Source organism: Hemitrygon akajei, chromosome 11, assembly GCF_048418815.1.
Source record: "Hemitrygon akajei chromosome 11, sHemAka1.3, whole genome shotgun sequence".
In the NCBI taxonomy this organism is placed as follows: domain Eukaryota; kingdom Metazoa; phylum Chordata; class Chondrichthyes; order Myliobatiformes; family Dasyatidae; genus Hemitrygon; species Hemitrygon akajei.
In genome coordinates, this window is record NC_133134.1 from 56424258 (window position 1) to 56441214 (window position 16957).

Genomic DNA, 16957 nt, shown 5'->3' on the forward strand with positions numbered 1-16957 from the left:
GTTAAAAATGACAGGATTCAGATGTCATTTATAACTGTAGGCAAACTGGAATGCCTGCAGTGCCCAGTAATATTGCAATTTCTTTAATATTTGGTCATATTTACTCTTCATGTGTGAAAAGTGACAAGCTTGGGTGCATATGGAATAAACATTTTTGGACAGTGTAAGTTTGCTGTAAAGGCACAGCAATAGGAGAAATATACTCAGCTGATATCTGGCTTGCGTTTATTCATCCATCATGATGTCATCAAATACACAGGAGGAAGATTACTACTGTAGAATAGAGACAAGCAATATTTTGATCTTGAGACATGAGATTTTGTGGATGTTTTCACAAGTAAACTGCCAAAAAATATTGGACACATCACAAACATATCAATTCTACCATAAGTGCCAAGATTTTCTTTTCAATTTGTTGATAGAGAAAACAAATGAAAGACTTAATGCACCTGGTATTAAAGAAAACACCTTTAAGATCCAAGATTGAAACAGTTGGCAAGTTGTTTGGCCATTCATCTGCAAAATGACGCAGGAAGAGCTGCTTGAAGTAACTCTCAAGTGAAATTTAAGGGAAAATATGTTAAAGGAATGACAATTCCTAGAATTTGTGGCTCTTTTTTTTAAAACACTATTTATTATAACTTATATTTGTTTTGCACTGTACTGTTGCCAAAAATACAGTTCATGACGTATCAGTGATAACAAAACTGATTTTGAGGATGAAATAGTTAAACTTAAGTCCTCAATACCACATACAAGTGTTGAAAGAAGTTAGTCAAGAAGCACTTCTATAAGTTTTCAGTCATGAATAGTTATGAAATGTCCAAAAATTGGAAAACTGTCCTCAATGACAAAATAAACTTCACCTGTCACCACCAAGTTTTTCTGAACAATATTATCAAAAGTATAAATAGGTAGTCAGGAATGCAGCAAACATGCAGGAAATACTGTGACATTTTTGCATTAAAGGACAGGAGGTTTTCATCTATAGATTATTCTTCCATACATTTTTAGAAAATTGTGGCGAATTATGTTCTTTGGATCAGTACCTGCATAAACTATAACATTTTGCCTGTAGTTATGTCAACAAGATGGACGCCATCTTTTTTTAATTCTTAAGAAAATCCACTATGTTTTAGGGCAAAATAACTAAGATATTCAATGGAGATTACACATGCTCCATTTTAATTGGCAAAAATATTAATAAACGTGTAAAAAGTAAATGACTAGGATGCTGATGAGAAGAGAAATTGTCTGAAAAGGCCACTTGGCACCAAGTATCACCACTTGCCTCACTATACGGTGTATGATTTATAATATGTCTGATTTAATTTCATTTATATGATGTCACTTCATGGTGATTACTGCTAGATTTGTTCTGCATTATGTACTTATTAGAAGTACAACTTGTTACCCCCAGCCACCTTTTCTGTATCCTGTCTTACGGCTTGAATCTTAACAGGTGATATTTATACAGTTAGTCAAGAATCAGTCATAGGTTGGTGCCACTTTATACAAACAGTAAAGAAACTCAGGATAACTTTTCTGAGAAACAGCACCGATTACACGTACCCACAACAAAAGATCTTTTCTAACAAGAACTGGATTAATGCAATTAACCTTGTTCGAATATGCAGGAAGCTTAGTGATTGCACGTCTCAGAACTAGTTTCAGGAATAATTACAGCATATATCATGCTCAGTGTTTTGTGGCACTGAACGTAGCCAATAAAATAATTAAGTTATGAACTGAAGGTTGCACACACTGTCGTTTCAAGTGTGAAGGAGCAGCCAGTCTTTTCCAGACCAAAGAAACAACTACTTATAATGCACAAATTTCTCTTTGCCTGACCCACTTCAGACAGTGGGAATATCCAGGCAGTGTCTAAACTTTGTTCAGTCGTTCACTTTCAGGTCCTCAGTAAAACAGGTTCTGCAACGAGAGAAAAAAATTGAAGTGAGATAATCAAAGAGTTTAAATTCTCAGAACATAGAACAACAGACAATTCAGGGTCAAGGCCTAACATCTTCAGCCTATTATGAGAAGGAACTTTTTTATATTACCCATTTTAAAAAGGATTGTAGCACTGTGGACTTGACAAAAGGTTAGCAACTATGCTTAATAATTTGTATATGATCCCAAGCAAACACATTGCTGGTATATAGGAAAAGGAGGAAGCCATTCTACTAATTCCAGTTAATCTGTACCCCAAATGCACTGACCCACCTTTGTCAGTCACTTTCAGTAATAAATGACATAACAGCTTTCTGAAAGTGAATATGTAAGAATTAAATGAATGTCAATGATAACCCCCTACTACATTCCACACCCCACTCACATACAAAAACAAGAGCAGTTTAAAAAAAAAAAAAAAATCAGACAAGACCATTATCCCTGGAGTGAAATTCCCAAAAGAGTTAGATGACATGAAGAGGAGAGATGAAGTAGGCATGTGTGAAGCACCATCAGTAAGGACCATGAGTCAGTCTGTGCTGAAAATCTTAATCTAAACCTGTATGTTCTGGCAAAAAAAAAAACAAGTAATCCATGTGGGCAAAAATGTGAATTAAAAGAGCAGAATAATTGTGGACATCGAAGTACAATGGCTGTCTTCTACACAAAGGCATACAATTTGAGATCTTATTGAATACTTAACATTGTCAGTTATACAATGAATTACTGTGCACCCATCAATAAGAGGGTTAAATGCTATAGCCAATTTGGATGATGCAAGATCATACATCAGCTGTTGATCTACCAAGGCACATACGTTATTCCCAATTTAATCTCATATCACTATGTCAGGATTGAATAAATTTTTCAACATTGATAACATGTACAAATTTTGGTGTAAATGAAACCCTACTCAAATGTGGAGTGTGCCGCCCATCACTGGCCTAGTATTTGCTAACTTCTGGAATTGCGTACTTGTTCTGCCTTTAGTTAATAACCCATTGTCCTCTTAGCTGTTTACCTGCCTTACCTTAACTTCCAAATCTAAATTTGTGGGCTAACTATTGTTTTTTTTGGGGGTTTTTTATATACAGGAATTGGAGTTGGCAAAGTTGCTGGGAGCGCCACAGAGGAGAACCAATTGTAATTCTGTCCTCAATCCTTAGGACATCAGCCAGGGAGAGGGTGCTGCTTTGCTTGCTCTGGTCGTGGATTTGGAGGACTATGCAAAAACAGTGCAAATCCCTCAATAACAAGACCCTGCAGCGGATAGTGAGGTCAGCTGAGAAGATCATCGGGGTCTCTCTTCCTGCCATCATGGACATTTACACTACACACTGCATCCGCAAAGGAAACAGCATTATGAAGGACCCCATGCACCCCTCATACAATCTCTTCTCCCTCCTGCTGTCTGGGAAAAGGCTCCAAAGCACTCGGGCCCTCACGACCAGACCTATAACAGTTTCTTCCCCCAAGCTATCAGATTCCTCAATACCCGAAGCCTGGACTGACATCTTGCCCTACTGTCCTGTTTATTATTTATTGTAATGCCTGCACTGTTTTTGTGCACTTTATGCAGTCCAGTGTAGGTCTGTAGTCTAGTGTAGCTTTCTCTGTGTTGTTTTTTTTATTACGTAGTTCAGTCTAGATTTTTGTACTGTGTCATGTAACACCATGGTCCTGAAAAACGTCGTCACATTTTTACTATGCACTGTACCAGCAGTTATGGTCAAAATGACAATAAAAGTTGACTTGACTTGACCTGAGCCTCAGAAATGCAGGATGGTGCAGTAGGGCAGAGGGCATGGTGGTGGAGGTGGAGGAAGGAAGTGTTGATATCACTGCTGTTGTTCCTATAAAAGTCATAAATGAAACTGAAGAGAAACAGAAATAACCTTTACCAAACTCTGTATCAGACTCATTATGCATCAATGTGCTTGCTCACATCCACCTGGAAGTGCTGTTTAAATGCAGAGATCCCCCCCCCCCAACCCACAAACTGATTCACTTTGCCTTAACATACCTTTTCTCATGGTGCTTTGGAGGAAAGGCCCATCTCAAATCTGAGAAAGTGGCAGGAACTTCTGGTAGTAGCTTTTTGTAACATCAGTCATGAGCTCCTGTGTGCACTCAGGGAGTTCACCAGTAAAAAGGCCTGTCAGAAAATACAAAATCATCTTAAAGTCCATTCTCCTCACCCCTGAAGTATCACAATCCTTTCATAAAGAAGGTGACAAAAAGAGTTCACCACCTCAGAAAATCAGTAAAACACTAATGCTTAAAGTAGCACTTTTCAAGTACAGACCTTTATAAAAAAGGAAACACAGTCGTCAACTTGGAATATGTAACAAGGAATCGATGAATATCGGCCAGTACACCAAGTAGAACTCTTGTGTTCACTGTGCTGTGGCATAGCACCCATCTGAAAGGCATTCACTCCCTCTTGTACCATATTGGCAACACATGTTTAAATCTTTCTCTCAAATGCCTGGCTCAATACCCAAACTCGTGGCCTTCAACAGAGCTGACACCTTGAAAGGAAGAGGATCTCATTCAACCAGGACAACCACAAACTATTTATGCTGCTGAGGAACGAGAGAAAGAAATTCAACACAGTTGCAACCATCAGAGTTAAGGAGACTGCCTTTGGCCATGGAAATCACCACTTTGATGTCAGGCATCAACAAAGATGACTCCTGGCTCAGGGGCAGCACAGCAGCTTTCACTCTTCTTGCCTGTCCCTCTTTTCTGAAAACTTACTCGAGAATCAAGGGTTGCATGCTGGTCAGCAGAAACAGAATGGGAAATCTACCAACCGCATGCCCCAATACTAACAAACCCTTTTACCATTTCAAAGAAAGCACAAAACTACAACTGAGAAGTTCATGTGCAAGTATTAGTATTTCATAGTACTGTTGGGAGTTTGGAAGTTTCTGTAAAGAACTTGCTTCCTCTGTACTCAGTTTTCTATTCAACGGGACACTACTTGATTGTTAATTTAGAGTTAGTGCAGTATGGCTACAACAAAGCGTACGCAGTTATTTTTAGCCATAACTGCAGGAAGCATGGTGGTCAGCCTTTCTCCAGTCCAGTGATCACGTTAGACTCTGGTGATTATGCAAGGCTCTCAATTACCTGGGCAGCCAGAGAAGACTGTGAAAGGAGGGACCACAGTTTCTGGAGGAAGGACAGTGTTTTCCAGAATCTTGCAGCAATCTTTGAGAACACACCTCCGACCCTACGAAGAGGTAGATGGTGGAAAACAAACATGTCCATTATTTCATCTTAGTTAGTTAATATCACTTATTTTTACTGCAGTAACAACAACTGAAACAAATCTCAAAGGTCACTTGCAGACAATGTCGCTTTTACTCGAGCTCCAATCAAAAGCATACGCAAGAATGGGCCTTGTACTCAACACTCCCGAGTAAAATTTCCTCTACTATTCACCCATGCTGCACAACAGTGCCCTTTGACAAAAGACACCATACTGTGCAAAAGTCTTAAGCACATGTAAAGAAATCCGTAAAGCAGAGGTTTTTAAAAAAATGAAAAATTTCTAAATATCAAAAATATTACTATAAAAAACAGTAGATAGTTTAAAATAAATAAAATCAGTAATTGATGTAACCACCTGCTGTACAATTTTATAAGAAAATTGACTGGCAGGTTGTCCACGTATCTTGTAGAGAACTTGCCACAGTTCTTCTGAAGACTTTGGCTAGCCTCACTTGCTTCTGTCACTCCAGGTAGTCCCAGACAGTCTCAGTGATGTTGAGATCAGAGCTCTGTGGAGGCCATACCATCTGTTGTAAAAGTTCTGTCTCCTTTCACTGAAGATAGCTATTTATGAATGTGTGTTTGGGCTGATTATCCAGCTGTAGAGTGAAGTTGGGACCCTTCAGAGGCCTCCCTGATGGTATTGCATGATAGATGGGAATCTTCTTCTACTTCTCAGCAGTGAGGGTTCTATTAATTCTGACTACATCACAGACCCAAACTTGCAGAAACACAGACCCAAACTTGCAGGGAGCCTCTGCCATGCTTCACTGTTGGCTGTAGACACTCTTCCGTGTAGCACTTTCCAGCTCTTCTATGGACAAATTGCCTCCTATTTGAGCAAAAAATTTCAAATTTTGACTTGTTAGTCCAGAGCACTTGCTACCGCTGTTCAGCACCCCAGTCTTATGTTTTTGTACGTAAGTGAGTCTCTTGGCTTTGTTTCCACTTCAGTGGGAATAGCTTTTTGACAGGAATTCTTCCAAGACGACCACTTCTGACAAGACTTGTCTGGACAGTAGAGGGGTGTACTTGGGTTTCAGGGGGTTTCTGAAAGTTCAGAGCTGACAGCAGTACTCAACTTCTTCCCATCAGTTTGACACATCTCTCGACTGTTGTACTCAGTTTCCATGGCTGATCACTGCGTTTCTAGTCCTCAACCTTGTCCGTCGTTTCTTGGTGCTTCTTCAGAAGAGCTTGGTCAGCACATCACAAAATTTCTGCTTGAGAGAGTCTTTGCTGATACAGGATGACCACCTTGTGTCTTGTTGCTATGTTCACTCTTGCCATGGTGTAAGAATTGATGATTTGAAGGTTTAAACTATCACATCTGCCCCAACTAATCAGTTTAGTTCATTCAACTCATTATGTCATATTAGGGAAAGGATCATGAAATCTGTTCAATCAATGCCCAATTCAAAGATGTTCTTTTCTGAAATTAGTTATTTTTTAAAAAATAGAAATTGTATACACATGGTGTTTATTTCATTTGAACTGACTGATTTGATTGAAAGGTCAATACTTAAGCACAAAAAAGTTTAAATGAATAGGTGTGGATTGTATAATTTAATACAGACAATCAAGATCGAAACAGAAATAAACTTGTAAGTAGATCAGGCACCATGGTAAGGTCAGCATCAGTTCACTTTTCAGGATTACAGAACTAGTTGCTAAAACAGAACAGGCAAGATTAAAATGACAGTTTAATATGCAAATAAATCCTCAACCTTCTGATGATTATTTACACCTCAGCATTATTTACACTAGAAAAGTTTACCATCTGGGACGTCCCAATGCTCTTTATATCTATGAAGTATTTTAACAACCACTTTTGTGTTAACTACACAATTCCAACAAGGCACATAACTTCTCAAAAGCTGCCTGCATAAAAAGTGCACAAATCTGTTGTTGGAAATATAGGTACATAGATGTTAAAAAGCAAAACTGATGCAGCCATAGCACATTCCATGTAAATTTAACAGCAGTTGATGAACTGCTGAAAGATGCTGCTAGAATCCCAGGATCACAGAATGCAGTCAAGATTCTGGAGTGTTCTAATTTGTAGTGTTCCAATTTGTTTTGTATTTCATTTAAATGCACAACTTGTTATTCAGTTAAATGGTAGTTTTGTTTTAATTCCATGAAACCAGCTAATTGGGATAGCCGCTTACATGGGCCAAAATGTACTGGTTCCAATGTGTTCCAATTAACCCGAATCCACTGTACACACAACTCAAAGAAGATAGAAATAGCCTTGTGAAATGACAAATCCTTATCATGATTCTCTTGATTAGAATCTTCCCTCACCAAGATTCTGGATGAAGGAAATGTTGATAAAGTGTAGATACCAGAATAGCCAACTGCACTTAAAATGGATAAATCATCCTAGGCTGCTGAGAGAGGAAGCTGCAGAGGTCCGACCTATAAAGTTACAAACCTCGAGAGATTTAAGGCTAGAACCAATGATAGAAATTTTTTAAAATTACATCCTTATTAAAGTGCAGGAATAAATCCACCACTTATAAACCAAACAGGTTCACCTCTCTGGTGGGGAAACAATTAACAACAGAATTATCAGTCATTTGGATGTGTATGGATTGATTAAGGAAAGGGAGCCTGGATTTGCTAAAGGCAAACTGTTGACTTCAATGAGGTTTCAAAAGGCTTCAGCTAAAATGCAACATAGCAGACAAGTTACCAGGACTGAAGACCATGGAATTAATGGGACTCAGGATATGGATAGAAAATTGACTAAGTAACAGAGTAAGAGCAGTTTGACTTTTGGAATGGTTGGTGTAGTGATGCTCCTCAGAATTTTAACCACTCCTTTTCAGTAAATGTTACTGCCTTGGATTGAGTGTCAGGGCACCATTTCCAGCAGAACTTTGGATGTACAGTGGATTCTGGTTAATTAGACCATCGGTTCATCGGCACAGTTGCTTATATGTGACACCACTTAAAGAACAAAAACTAAATTGAGAAAATTGCCAAGATTCCCTTCATTTATTTACACCATTTAATTGGGACAAGAGACTGTTGCAGAACAGTTTCCAACTAGCGCCAGTCACGTGCACGTGTGGCCGTTAGACGCTACACCGTGCTTAGAGCAAACAGTTTTTAAAATAGTGTCAGCTGCATGCGTTGGTGAGAAATAAGCAGTAAGACAATTCAGAACTGTTCTGCTCACTGTGGTTTCAAGGATTCAGGCTTGGAGATGCCAGAAAGAGCCATGAATGTAAATGAAACGATTTCACTACTTCAACAAGTTAGGCACTATGAGGAATATGGAGAAGCAATCATTGAAAGCATTATATGAAGGCAGTCCATCATCTATATGAGGTTTTAATTTTGTTCATTTACAGTCAAAAGTACAGCAGCATACACAGGCTGAATTCCTCTGTTGATAACTATTAGAAACTAATGCACAGCTTTGTAGACCTGTGGTAGTATTTGTAGTGTTCTGATTTGTTCCACATTTCATTTAACCACATAATTTGTTATTCAGTTAAACAGTAGTTTTTAAAAAAAATATTCCATGAAACCTGCTAATTGGGACAGCCACTTACATAGGCCAAAATGTACTGGTCTCAAAGTGTTCCAATTAACCAGAATCCACTGTATACAAGGCCCAAAGAAGATACAAACAGGCTTGTGGCATGGCAAGTTAACTTTAATACTGAAAAGTGCAGAGGGTTTGATACAAATAATCCAAAGAGCAAATACAAATTAGGGGACACAGGGCTCTGGTGGAGAGTGATGTAAAGATATAGGTACATAGTTCCCTGAAAGCAGAAACACAGTTAGGCAGGGTGGTGATTAAGGCATTTGGCACGCTTTTCTTCATTAGTCAGGTCATCGAATAAAGCATTTGGAAAGTCATGTTACGCACGTACAAGACATTGGTGAGACCAATCTTGGAAGTATTGTGTGCAGTTCTGGTCATCCAGCTATAGGTAGGATGTGATTAAGCTGCAGAAGGGGCTAGGAAAGATTCACTGGAGGGCTTGAGTTATAAGGAGAGGAAAAATACATTGAGAGCAGGAGGCCAAGTATGACCTCATAGAAGCTTATAAGGCAATGATGGAGCTAGATAAGGGGGTGGTCAGTTTTTTCCTCCAGCGTAAGGGAGTCTGAAAGTACAGGTCATAATTTTAAAATGAGAGGGAAAAGAATTAGAAAGGACCCAAGGGGCAGCTTGCACCACACAGAAGGTGGTACGTATATGAAACAAGCTGCCAGAGGAAGCTTGAGAGGTGGGTACAATATGACATTTAAAAGACATCTCAATAGAAGTTGATTGGAAAGGCAGATGGGACAACTCAGGGAGGCTACTTGGTCAGCATCGATGACTTGGACCTGTTTCCCTGCCATACAACTCCAACATTTCTGGAAAAGGTACAAGAAGATCTAGAGATAATTGGTTGAAAATGACAGAGCAATTTGAAAGGGGTTGGTTCTTCTACCCATGGCTAGAGGTTCAATGCAATGCCAAGGGAGTGTGCTCCATTCAAGATGAATAAAGAACTGAAGGCCAATATGACCTCTAATTTCAGACTCCTTTACCCTGGAGGAATAAAAACTAACAATCCCATGACAATATATAAAGAATGGTCAATATTTATTGTTCTATTAACCGTGCACCAAGAGTGAGGGGAATGATGGTTTAGGATGCTTGAAGAGGTGCCTGTCAAATGAGGCTACCACATGTTGGAAGGGGTTAAACTAATGTCAAATAATGACATAAAACAATAAGTGAACTTTTATTGTTATCCTGGAAAAACCCCAGTACACCTCCTACCAATACAAAACAGATGCTACAAATTATATAACATTTAACAAATACTTAATTATTTTCCATGTTAAAAGTTAGTGTTGTCTTTAGTCATTTGATGAGTTGAACGGCATATTAAAAAGCACAGCATCCAGAATTACACTTGCTAAACCCACAAAGTGTTTATCCAGCTTTTTCATTCCTAAAAACAGATACCCCATGCCTTCAACCACAGCATTTCCACATACAATCCCCAACACATTTCCAAAGCTCAGAAAGTCACTAGACTCTGTTGAAAGTTCCTGCCTCCTACTTCAAGCTACATATGGACAACGTACTGTACAATTACAGACTGAGTGATTAAAAATGTACTGTACTTACAATAACACAGTTCTTCCCTATGTGAACATAAGATCCAATCTGGGCTGCATTTACCACACAGTCTTCCTCAATGAATACATGGTCACCAATGTGCAGTGGGAAGAAGGCAACCCTGCATTGCAAAGGAGAATTTTAATTTAATAACAGCTAAATTAACAAACACTTTCTTATACCATGTGGAACCTTAACAAAGGCTACTGAAGTCAATATAAATTACATCTCCTCCACTGCCTTCATCAATTTTCTTAGTCACTTCAAAAAACTCAGTGAAGTTTGTAAAACATGATCAGCAACACACAAAGCCATGCTGAATATCCCTAATCAACCACTACCTTTCCAAATGTATGTATGTATTATCCCTCAGCATATGTTCCAGTAACTTATCTCTACAGATGCTAGATTTTTTGGCTACAGTTCCCAGTTTTACTATGCTGCCCTTCTTAAGTAAAGGCACAATGCTTGTCACCCCCCCCCCCCCACCCCCCAGTCTGCTGGCACCTCACCCATGGCCAAACGTGACACAAACATCTCAGCCAGAGTGCGTGCAATTTCTCCTCTGGCTTCCCAGTGTTCTTGAATATACCTGTACAAGCTCTAGTGATTTATCTGTCATACCACTTAAGACATCTAGCATCTCCTTTCCTATAACAGTAACTAGCCAAGACCTCCCCAGTTACTTTTCCTGGTTCTGAAGTCTTATGTCTTTCTCCATGGTAAAAGCAGGAGAAATATTCATAAAGAAATATTATTTGCCCATCCCCTGCAGCTCCACACAAATGTGTCCTCTTAGGTCTTTGAAAAGCCGTACTCTCTCTGGTTACCCCTTTCCCCTTTAAGAACGTAAAATCTCTTTGGATTTTTTCTGCCAACATTACCGCATGTTTCTTTCTGCCTTCCCAATTTCCTTCTCAAGTACACTCCAGCATCCCTTATATTCCTTCAGAGATTCATGATCCCAGATGCTTGTACTTAACCCATGTCTCCTTTATCCTACAGAGGGCCTTAATATCCCTCATCATCCAGGGTTCTCTGCCCCTACCAACCTTGCCCTTCAGGAACATGTAGACCTTAAGATCTCACTAATTGCACCTTTAAAAGCCTCCCACTTGCCTGTAGTCCTTTTGTCCACAAGCAACTAACTCTAATCAACCTTTGCAAGCTCCTATCTCATACCATCAAAATTCACCTTACTCCAAGTTAGAGCATGAACCGGTGGACCAGTTCTATCCCTTTCTGTGACTATTTCAAAACTAATTGAATTATTGAATTGAATTTCAGTTTATTGTCATTTAGAAACCACAAATGCAATGCAGTTAAAAAATGAGACAACGTTCCTCCAGAATGATATCACAAAAGCACATGACAAAACAGACTACACCAGAAAATCCACATAATGTTTGGCAATCCCCAATCCAGAGTCTGGAGAGGCTGCTGCGTATTAATATCGCGCTACCATCTTAGCGCGTACCCCAGAAAGGAGCTCCAAATCCACCAGACAAAACAAGACTACCCAGACACACCAAGTCAGGAGACCAACTCTACCACCCAACCGAACCAAAAAACTAAAGCTACAAGACCTACACAAAACCATATAGTTACAGATATGGTCACTCATGCCGAAGTCACCCCCCCCATGTCACCTCAAACATTTGCCCTGCTCCATTTCCAAGAGGAGGTCAAGCTTTGCCTTCTGCCTTGCAGGGTTCTCAAATGCACAATAAATTCCACCCCATCTAAGCCCTTAACAATATGACAGTCCCAGTCTATGTGGAAAAAAATTACTTCATATAACAATATTAATACAAGGTGAAATATTTAAGTGGAACCTTCACTCAGAATGTGGTGCGAGTGTGGAACGAGCTGCCAGTGGAAGTGGTGGATGTGGGTTCAATGACAATATTTGGATTAAGTACAGGATGGGAGAGTTTGTTGGGCCATGGCGCAGGTCAATGTCAGTAGGCCGAATAACAGTTCAGCACAAACTAAATGAGCTGAAGTATCTGTTTATGTGCTCGGGTGCTCCTTAGCTAACAACTCCGCATAAACACCCTTCTCATTTGTTTGAACTTTTAAAAGTAACCATTTTGTGCAAAAACAGATTCAGAAACTTCTGGAAGGGGAAAGGTGGCCAAAACAAGCTCTCAATCCAATTCATCTATAAACCCAGCCCAATGGCATGTTACAGTGAGATCTGGATTATACAATGTAAGAACCTCACCCTTTGCTAAATTTCTTAAAAGGCGGCCTTATGACACTTCGGCTCTTGATGACACAATGCCGTCCAACTCTCACATTCGCCAGGTCTCCACGGATAATGCAGTCGTTCATAACAATCGTCTGTTTTTAAAAATAAAAACCACATTAAATTCACCATGTAAAATAGGCATAGAGTGAAAAACTCGTGTGGAAACTTCATTACTGATATCAATCTAAGGAATGAAACATATCCAGAACAAGAGAGGTTCAGAAAGCAGTATCAGGAACCTTGGCTTCCTAGTTAAATGTTCTGGCTGGGATGGTTTCAGCCACACATTAGTTAGAAAGTCACACAAGTGAAGGAATTAGCTATCAAGGTAATGAATCAGGGGAAGAAAGCAGTCCCAGTCACTGACACATCATGAACCAATAGTGCCGAGTTAACGGTTGTATCAGTGAAGGAATGGGGTAGTGAGAAGCACAAGTGGCTCTACTGAGATGTGCTCCATGGCAGATCATCATTACGTGTCGTGTTGTGGGACGTGGCTGACCATGGTCTTTGACCATGACTCTCCTTGGCAAATTTTTCCTACACAGGTGGTTTGCCATTGCCTTCTTCTGGGCAGTGTCTTTACAAGACAGATGACCCCAGCCATTATCAATTTTAAGGGATTATCTATCTGGCATCAGTGGTCACAAAACTAGGACTTGTGATATGCACCAACTACTCATACGGCCATCCGCCACCTGTTCCCATGGCTTCATGTGACGCTGATCTGGGGGCTAAGCAGGTGCTACACCTTCCCCAAAGGTGACCTGCAGGCTAGCAGAAGGAAGAAATGTCTTACACTTCCTTTCATAGAGAGGCATCTCCACCCTACCAAACACCATGCTGGATACCACTGAGATTGAGAGAATAAAGAATGCAATTCACTGCTTGAAAGAAGATACCAGAACACAAGTGGGCCTTCAGGGGAAAACAAAGCCGATAAGAAACAGCAGCTTTCACCTCTAAACCTAATAACTTCAATAATCAAGATTCTAGCCCCGTTAACACACACAAAATGCTGGAGGAACTCAGCAGGCCAAGCAGCATCTATGGAAAATAGTACAGTTGTGTTTCACTCCGAGACCCTTCATCAGGACTGGAGGAAAAAAGATGAGGAGTCAGAGTAAGAAGGGGAGGGGAGGAAGAAACACAAAGTAATGTGTGAAATTGAGACGGGAAGGGGTGAAGTAAAGAGCTGGGAAGTTCACTGGTGAAAGAGATACAGGGCTGGAGAAGGGGGTATTTGAAAGGAGAGGAGAGAAGGCCATGGAAGAACACCAGAGTGAGGTGATGGACAGGTAAGGAGATAAGGTGAAAAAGGGAATTGGGAATTGAGAATGGGGAATGGTAGGGAGACCATTACAAGAAGTTCAAGAAATTGATATCATTCCATCAGGTTGGAGGCTAGCCAGATGGAATACAAAGTTTTGCTCCTCTAACCCAAGTGTTGCCTCATCGCAGCAGTAGAGGAGGCCATGGACTGACATGTCAGAATGGGAATGGGAAGTGGAATTATAATGGGTGGCCACTGGGAGATCCTGCTTTTTCTGGCGGATAGACCAATATACAGGAAGCCACACAGGGAGCACTGGATACAGTAGATGACCCCAAAAGACTCACAAGTGAAGTGCCGCCTCACTTGGAAGGACTCTTTGGGGCCCTGAATGGTAGGGAGAGAGGTGGTGTAAGGGCAGGTGTAGCACTTGTAGCACTTGTACCACTTGCAAGGGTAAGTACTGGGAGGGATTAATGGACAAGGGAGTCACATAGGGAGCGATCTCTGCAGAAAGCAGAAGTGGGGGGGGTAGGGAATGATGTGCTTGGTGGTGGGATCCCTTTGGAGATGGCAGAAGTAACAGAGAATTATGTACTGGATGCAGAGGCTGGTGGGATGGTAGGTGAGGACAAGAGGAACCCTATCCCTGGTGCAGTGGTGGGAGGCTGGGGTGAGGGCAGATGTGCACAAAATGGAAGAGATGCAGTTGAGGGTAGTGTTGATGGAGGAAGAGAAGCCCCTTTCTTTGGAGGACATCGTCTTAGTTCGAGAATGAAAAGCCTCATCCCGAGAGCAGATGCGGCAGAGACAGAGGAATGAGAAAAGGGGATGGTATTTTCACAAGTAACAGTGTGGGAAAAGATATAGTCCAGATAGCTGGAAGAGTCAGTGGGTTTATAATAGACATCAGTAGATAAGCTGTCTCCAGAGGTAGAGACAGAGATCGAGAAAGGAGAGGGAAGTGTCAGAAATGGAGCAGGTAAATTTCAAGGCAGGGTGGAAGTTGGAGGCAAAGTTAGTGAAGTCGACAAGCTCAGCTCCGCATGGGTGCAGGAAGCAGCACCAATGCAGTTGCCAATGTAGGAAAAGATAGGGAGTGATACCAGTGTAGGACTGGAATGTAGACTGTTCCACATAGCCAACAAAAAGGTTGGCATAGCTGGGACCCATGCAAGTGAGACTTCCACCCTGCTCAAGTTTACCTGGTATAGAATATAAAAACAAGCATGTAACGTTGAGACTTTGAGGCACTGGTGAAACCTCACTTGGAGTACTGTGAGCAATTTTGGGCCTCTTATCTAAGAAGGGATGTTCTGACAATGGGAAGGGTTTAAAGGAGGTTCACGAAAATGATTCTGGGATTGAAAGGATCATATGAGGAGCATTAGATTGCTCTGGGCTTGTACTCACTGGAATTCAGAAGAATGAGGGGGGACCTTACTGAAACCTATCAAATGGTGAAAGGACTGAAGAGTGGATGTGGAGAGGATGTTTCTTACAGGGGGGATGGTGTCTATGACTAGAGGACACAGCCTCAGAATACAGGAACATTCATTTAGAACTGAGATGAGGAGAAATTTCTTAGCCCGAGTGGTGAATTTGTAGAATTTGTTGCCACAGCCAGCTGTGGAGGCTAGGTCATTGGGCATATTGGGCACATTTAAGGCAGAGGTTAATAGATTCTTGATTGGTCAGGGCATGAAGGGATACAGGGAGAAGGCAGGAGACTGGGGCTCAGGGGGAAAATGGATCAGCCATGATGAAATTGAGAAGCAGACTCAATGGGCCAAATGGGCTAATTCCACTCCCATGGTAGTATATTGTGCATAATACATTTTTACCACCTCGATCTGATTATAAGACATGAACTGTCTGGATGGATGAAAAACAAAAGCTCTTTGCTTTATCTTGTCTATGCTACAATAATAAAGCAATACTCAGTATAACACTGCTCACCATTTGCTCAAAAAGCAAAGTGATAAACATCAACTAACATTGATTTGGCTGCTCAACATGATAAAATTAAGGAAGCTGCACAACTTCACAAATAAAAATTAGGTGACAAACAGCTTGATCAAAGCAGCAGCCTTTTACTTGCAAGGAAGAGAATTTCAGAGCTTAGATCCCAGACAACTGAATGATTTCAGGTATAAATAATTGGGTGAAACATAGACATAAATGGTGAGGGGCCATCAAGAATTAGAGGGGTGGAGGGAAACGTGAAATTAAATATAAGGATGGTGATTGTAAAGTCAAGATTCTGCTGAACAGGGCAACAACGTGGGCCAGAAGTGACGTACATAAGAGTCAGGATACAGACAACAGAATTACGAGTCTGGACCAAATACTGCTTTTAATGACATCTCAGTGAACTCTCCCATTTACCTTTCCATTTAATACTATGTTCTGGCTTCCGCACAGGACCGATTGCCTGCTCACCTTGTTACCAGAGGCCTGCAGACGAAAACAAACCATCTCAGATTAGATGAACCCACCACCCTACTAAAGCAGCCCTTACAACCCTGTCCAGCACTAATGCCCCCTCCCTACCGCGTCTCACATGAATGGTGTCCATCCAACCCCACCCTCCCACTGTTGGTCCCCAACCCCGTCTCATACTCATGCCTTCACCCCCCCCCCCCATTCTCCACCCCGACAAATGCCCCCGAAACAGAGGTGCCCCTGCAACGCAGCCCCTCCCTCGATTACTGGTCGCCACCTCCCCTGGTCCCCACTGATGGGCTCCCTTTCCATTCTCTGGTGACTGGTACCGTTCTGTGGAGAAAACAGACAGCCTGGGCAACTCACCGTCTCGATATATTCCGCCTTGTTATACAAGATCTCGCACAACTCCATCGCCGCCTCCTCCCTCAGCTGTCCGCTCACGCCCACCGGAACCGCGAGTACTTCCGGGGCAAGGTGCAAACACAGCGCCTCCTTTAATTTACTTGCGGACTGTTAACGCCAATAGACATTACTCGACGACATTGGGATAATTCTCTTCAGTCAAAACGGAGCGGATTTCCGTGAGCGACGGCCGGAGGCACCAATG

At 41.2% G+C, this 16957-nt stretch overlaps 1 protein-coding gene across 1 annotated transcript; it reads right to left on the bottom strand.

Annotated features, from left to right (window-relative positions):
- Window positions 1-208: 208 nt before the first annotated feature.
- Window positions 209-16868, bottom strand: dctn5 (dynactin 5). Its single transcript, XM_073060923.1, has 7 exons — window positions 16714-16868; window positions 16291-16359; window positions 12603-12721; window positions 10385-10496; window positions 5089-5191; window positions 3977-4108; window positions 209-1932 (listed from the first exon to the last, which is right to left on the bottom strand). The coding sequence occupies exons 1-6, from the start codon at window positions 16759-16761 to the stop codon at window positions 4011-4013; spliced, it is 549 nt and encodes a 182-aa protein (XP_072917024.1). The 5' UTR covers window positions 16762-16868; the 3' UTR covers window positions 209-1932; window positions 3977-4010.
- Between the last annotated feature and the right edge of the window lie 89 nt (window positions 16869-16957).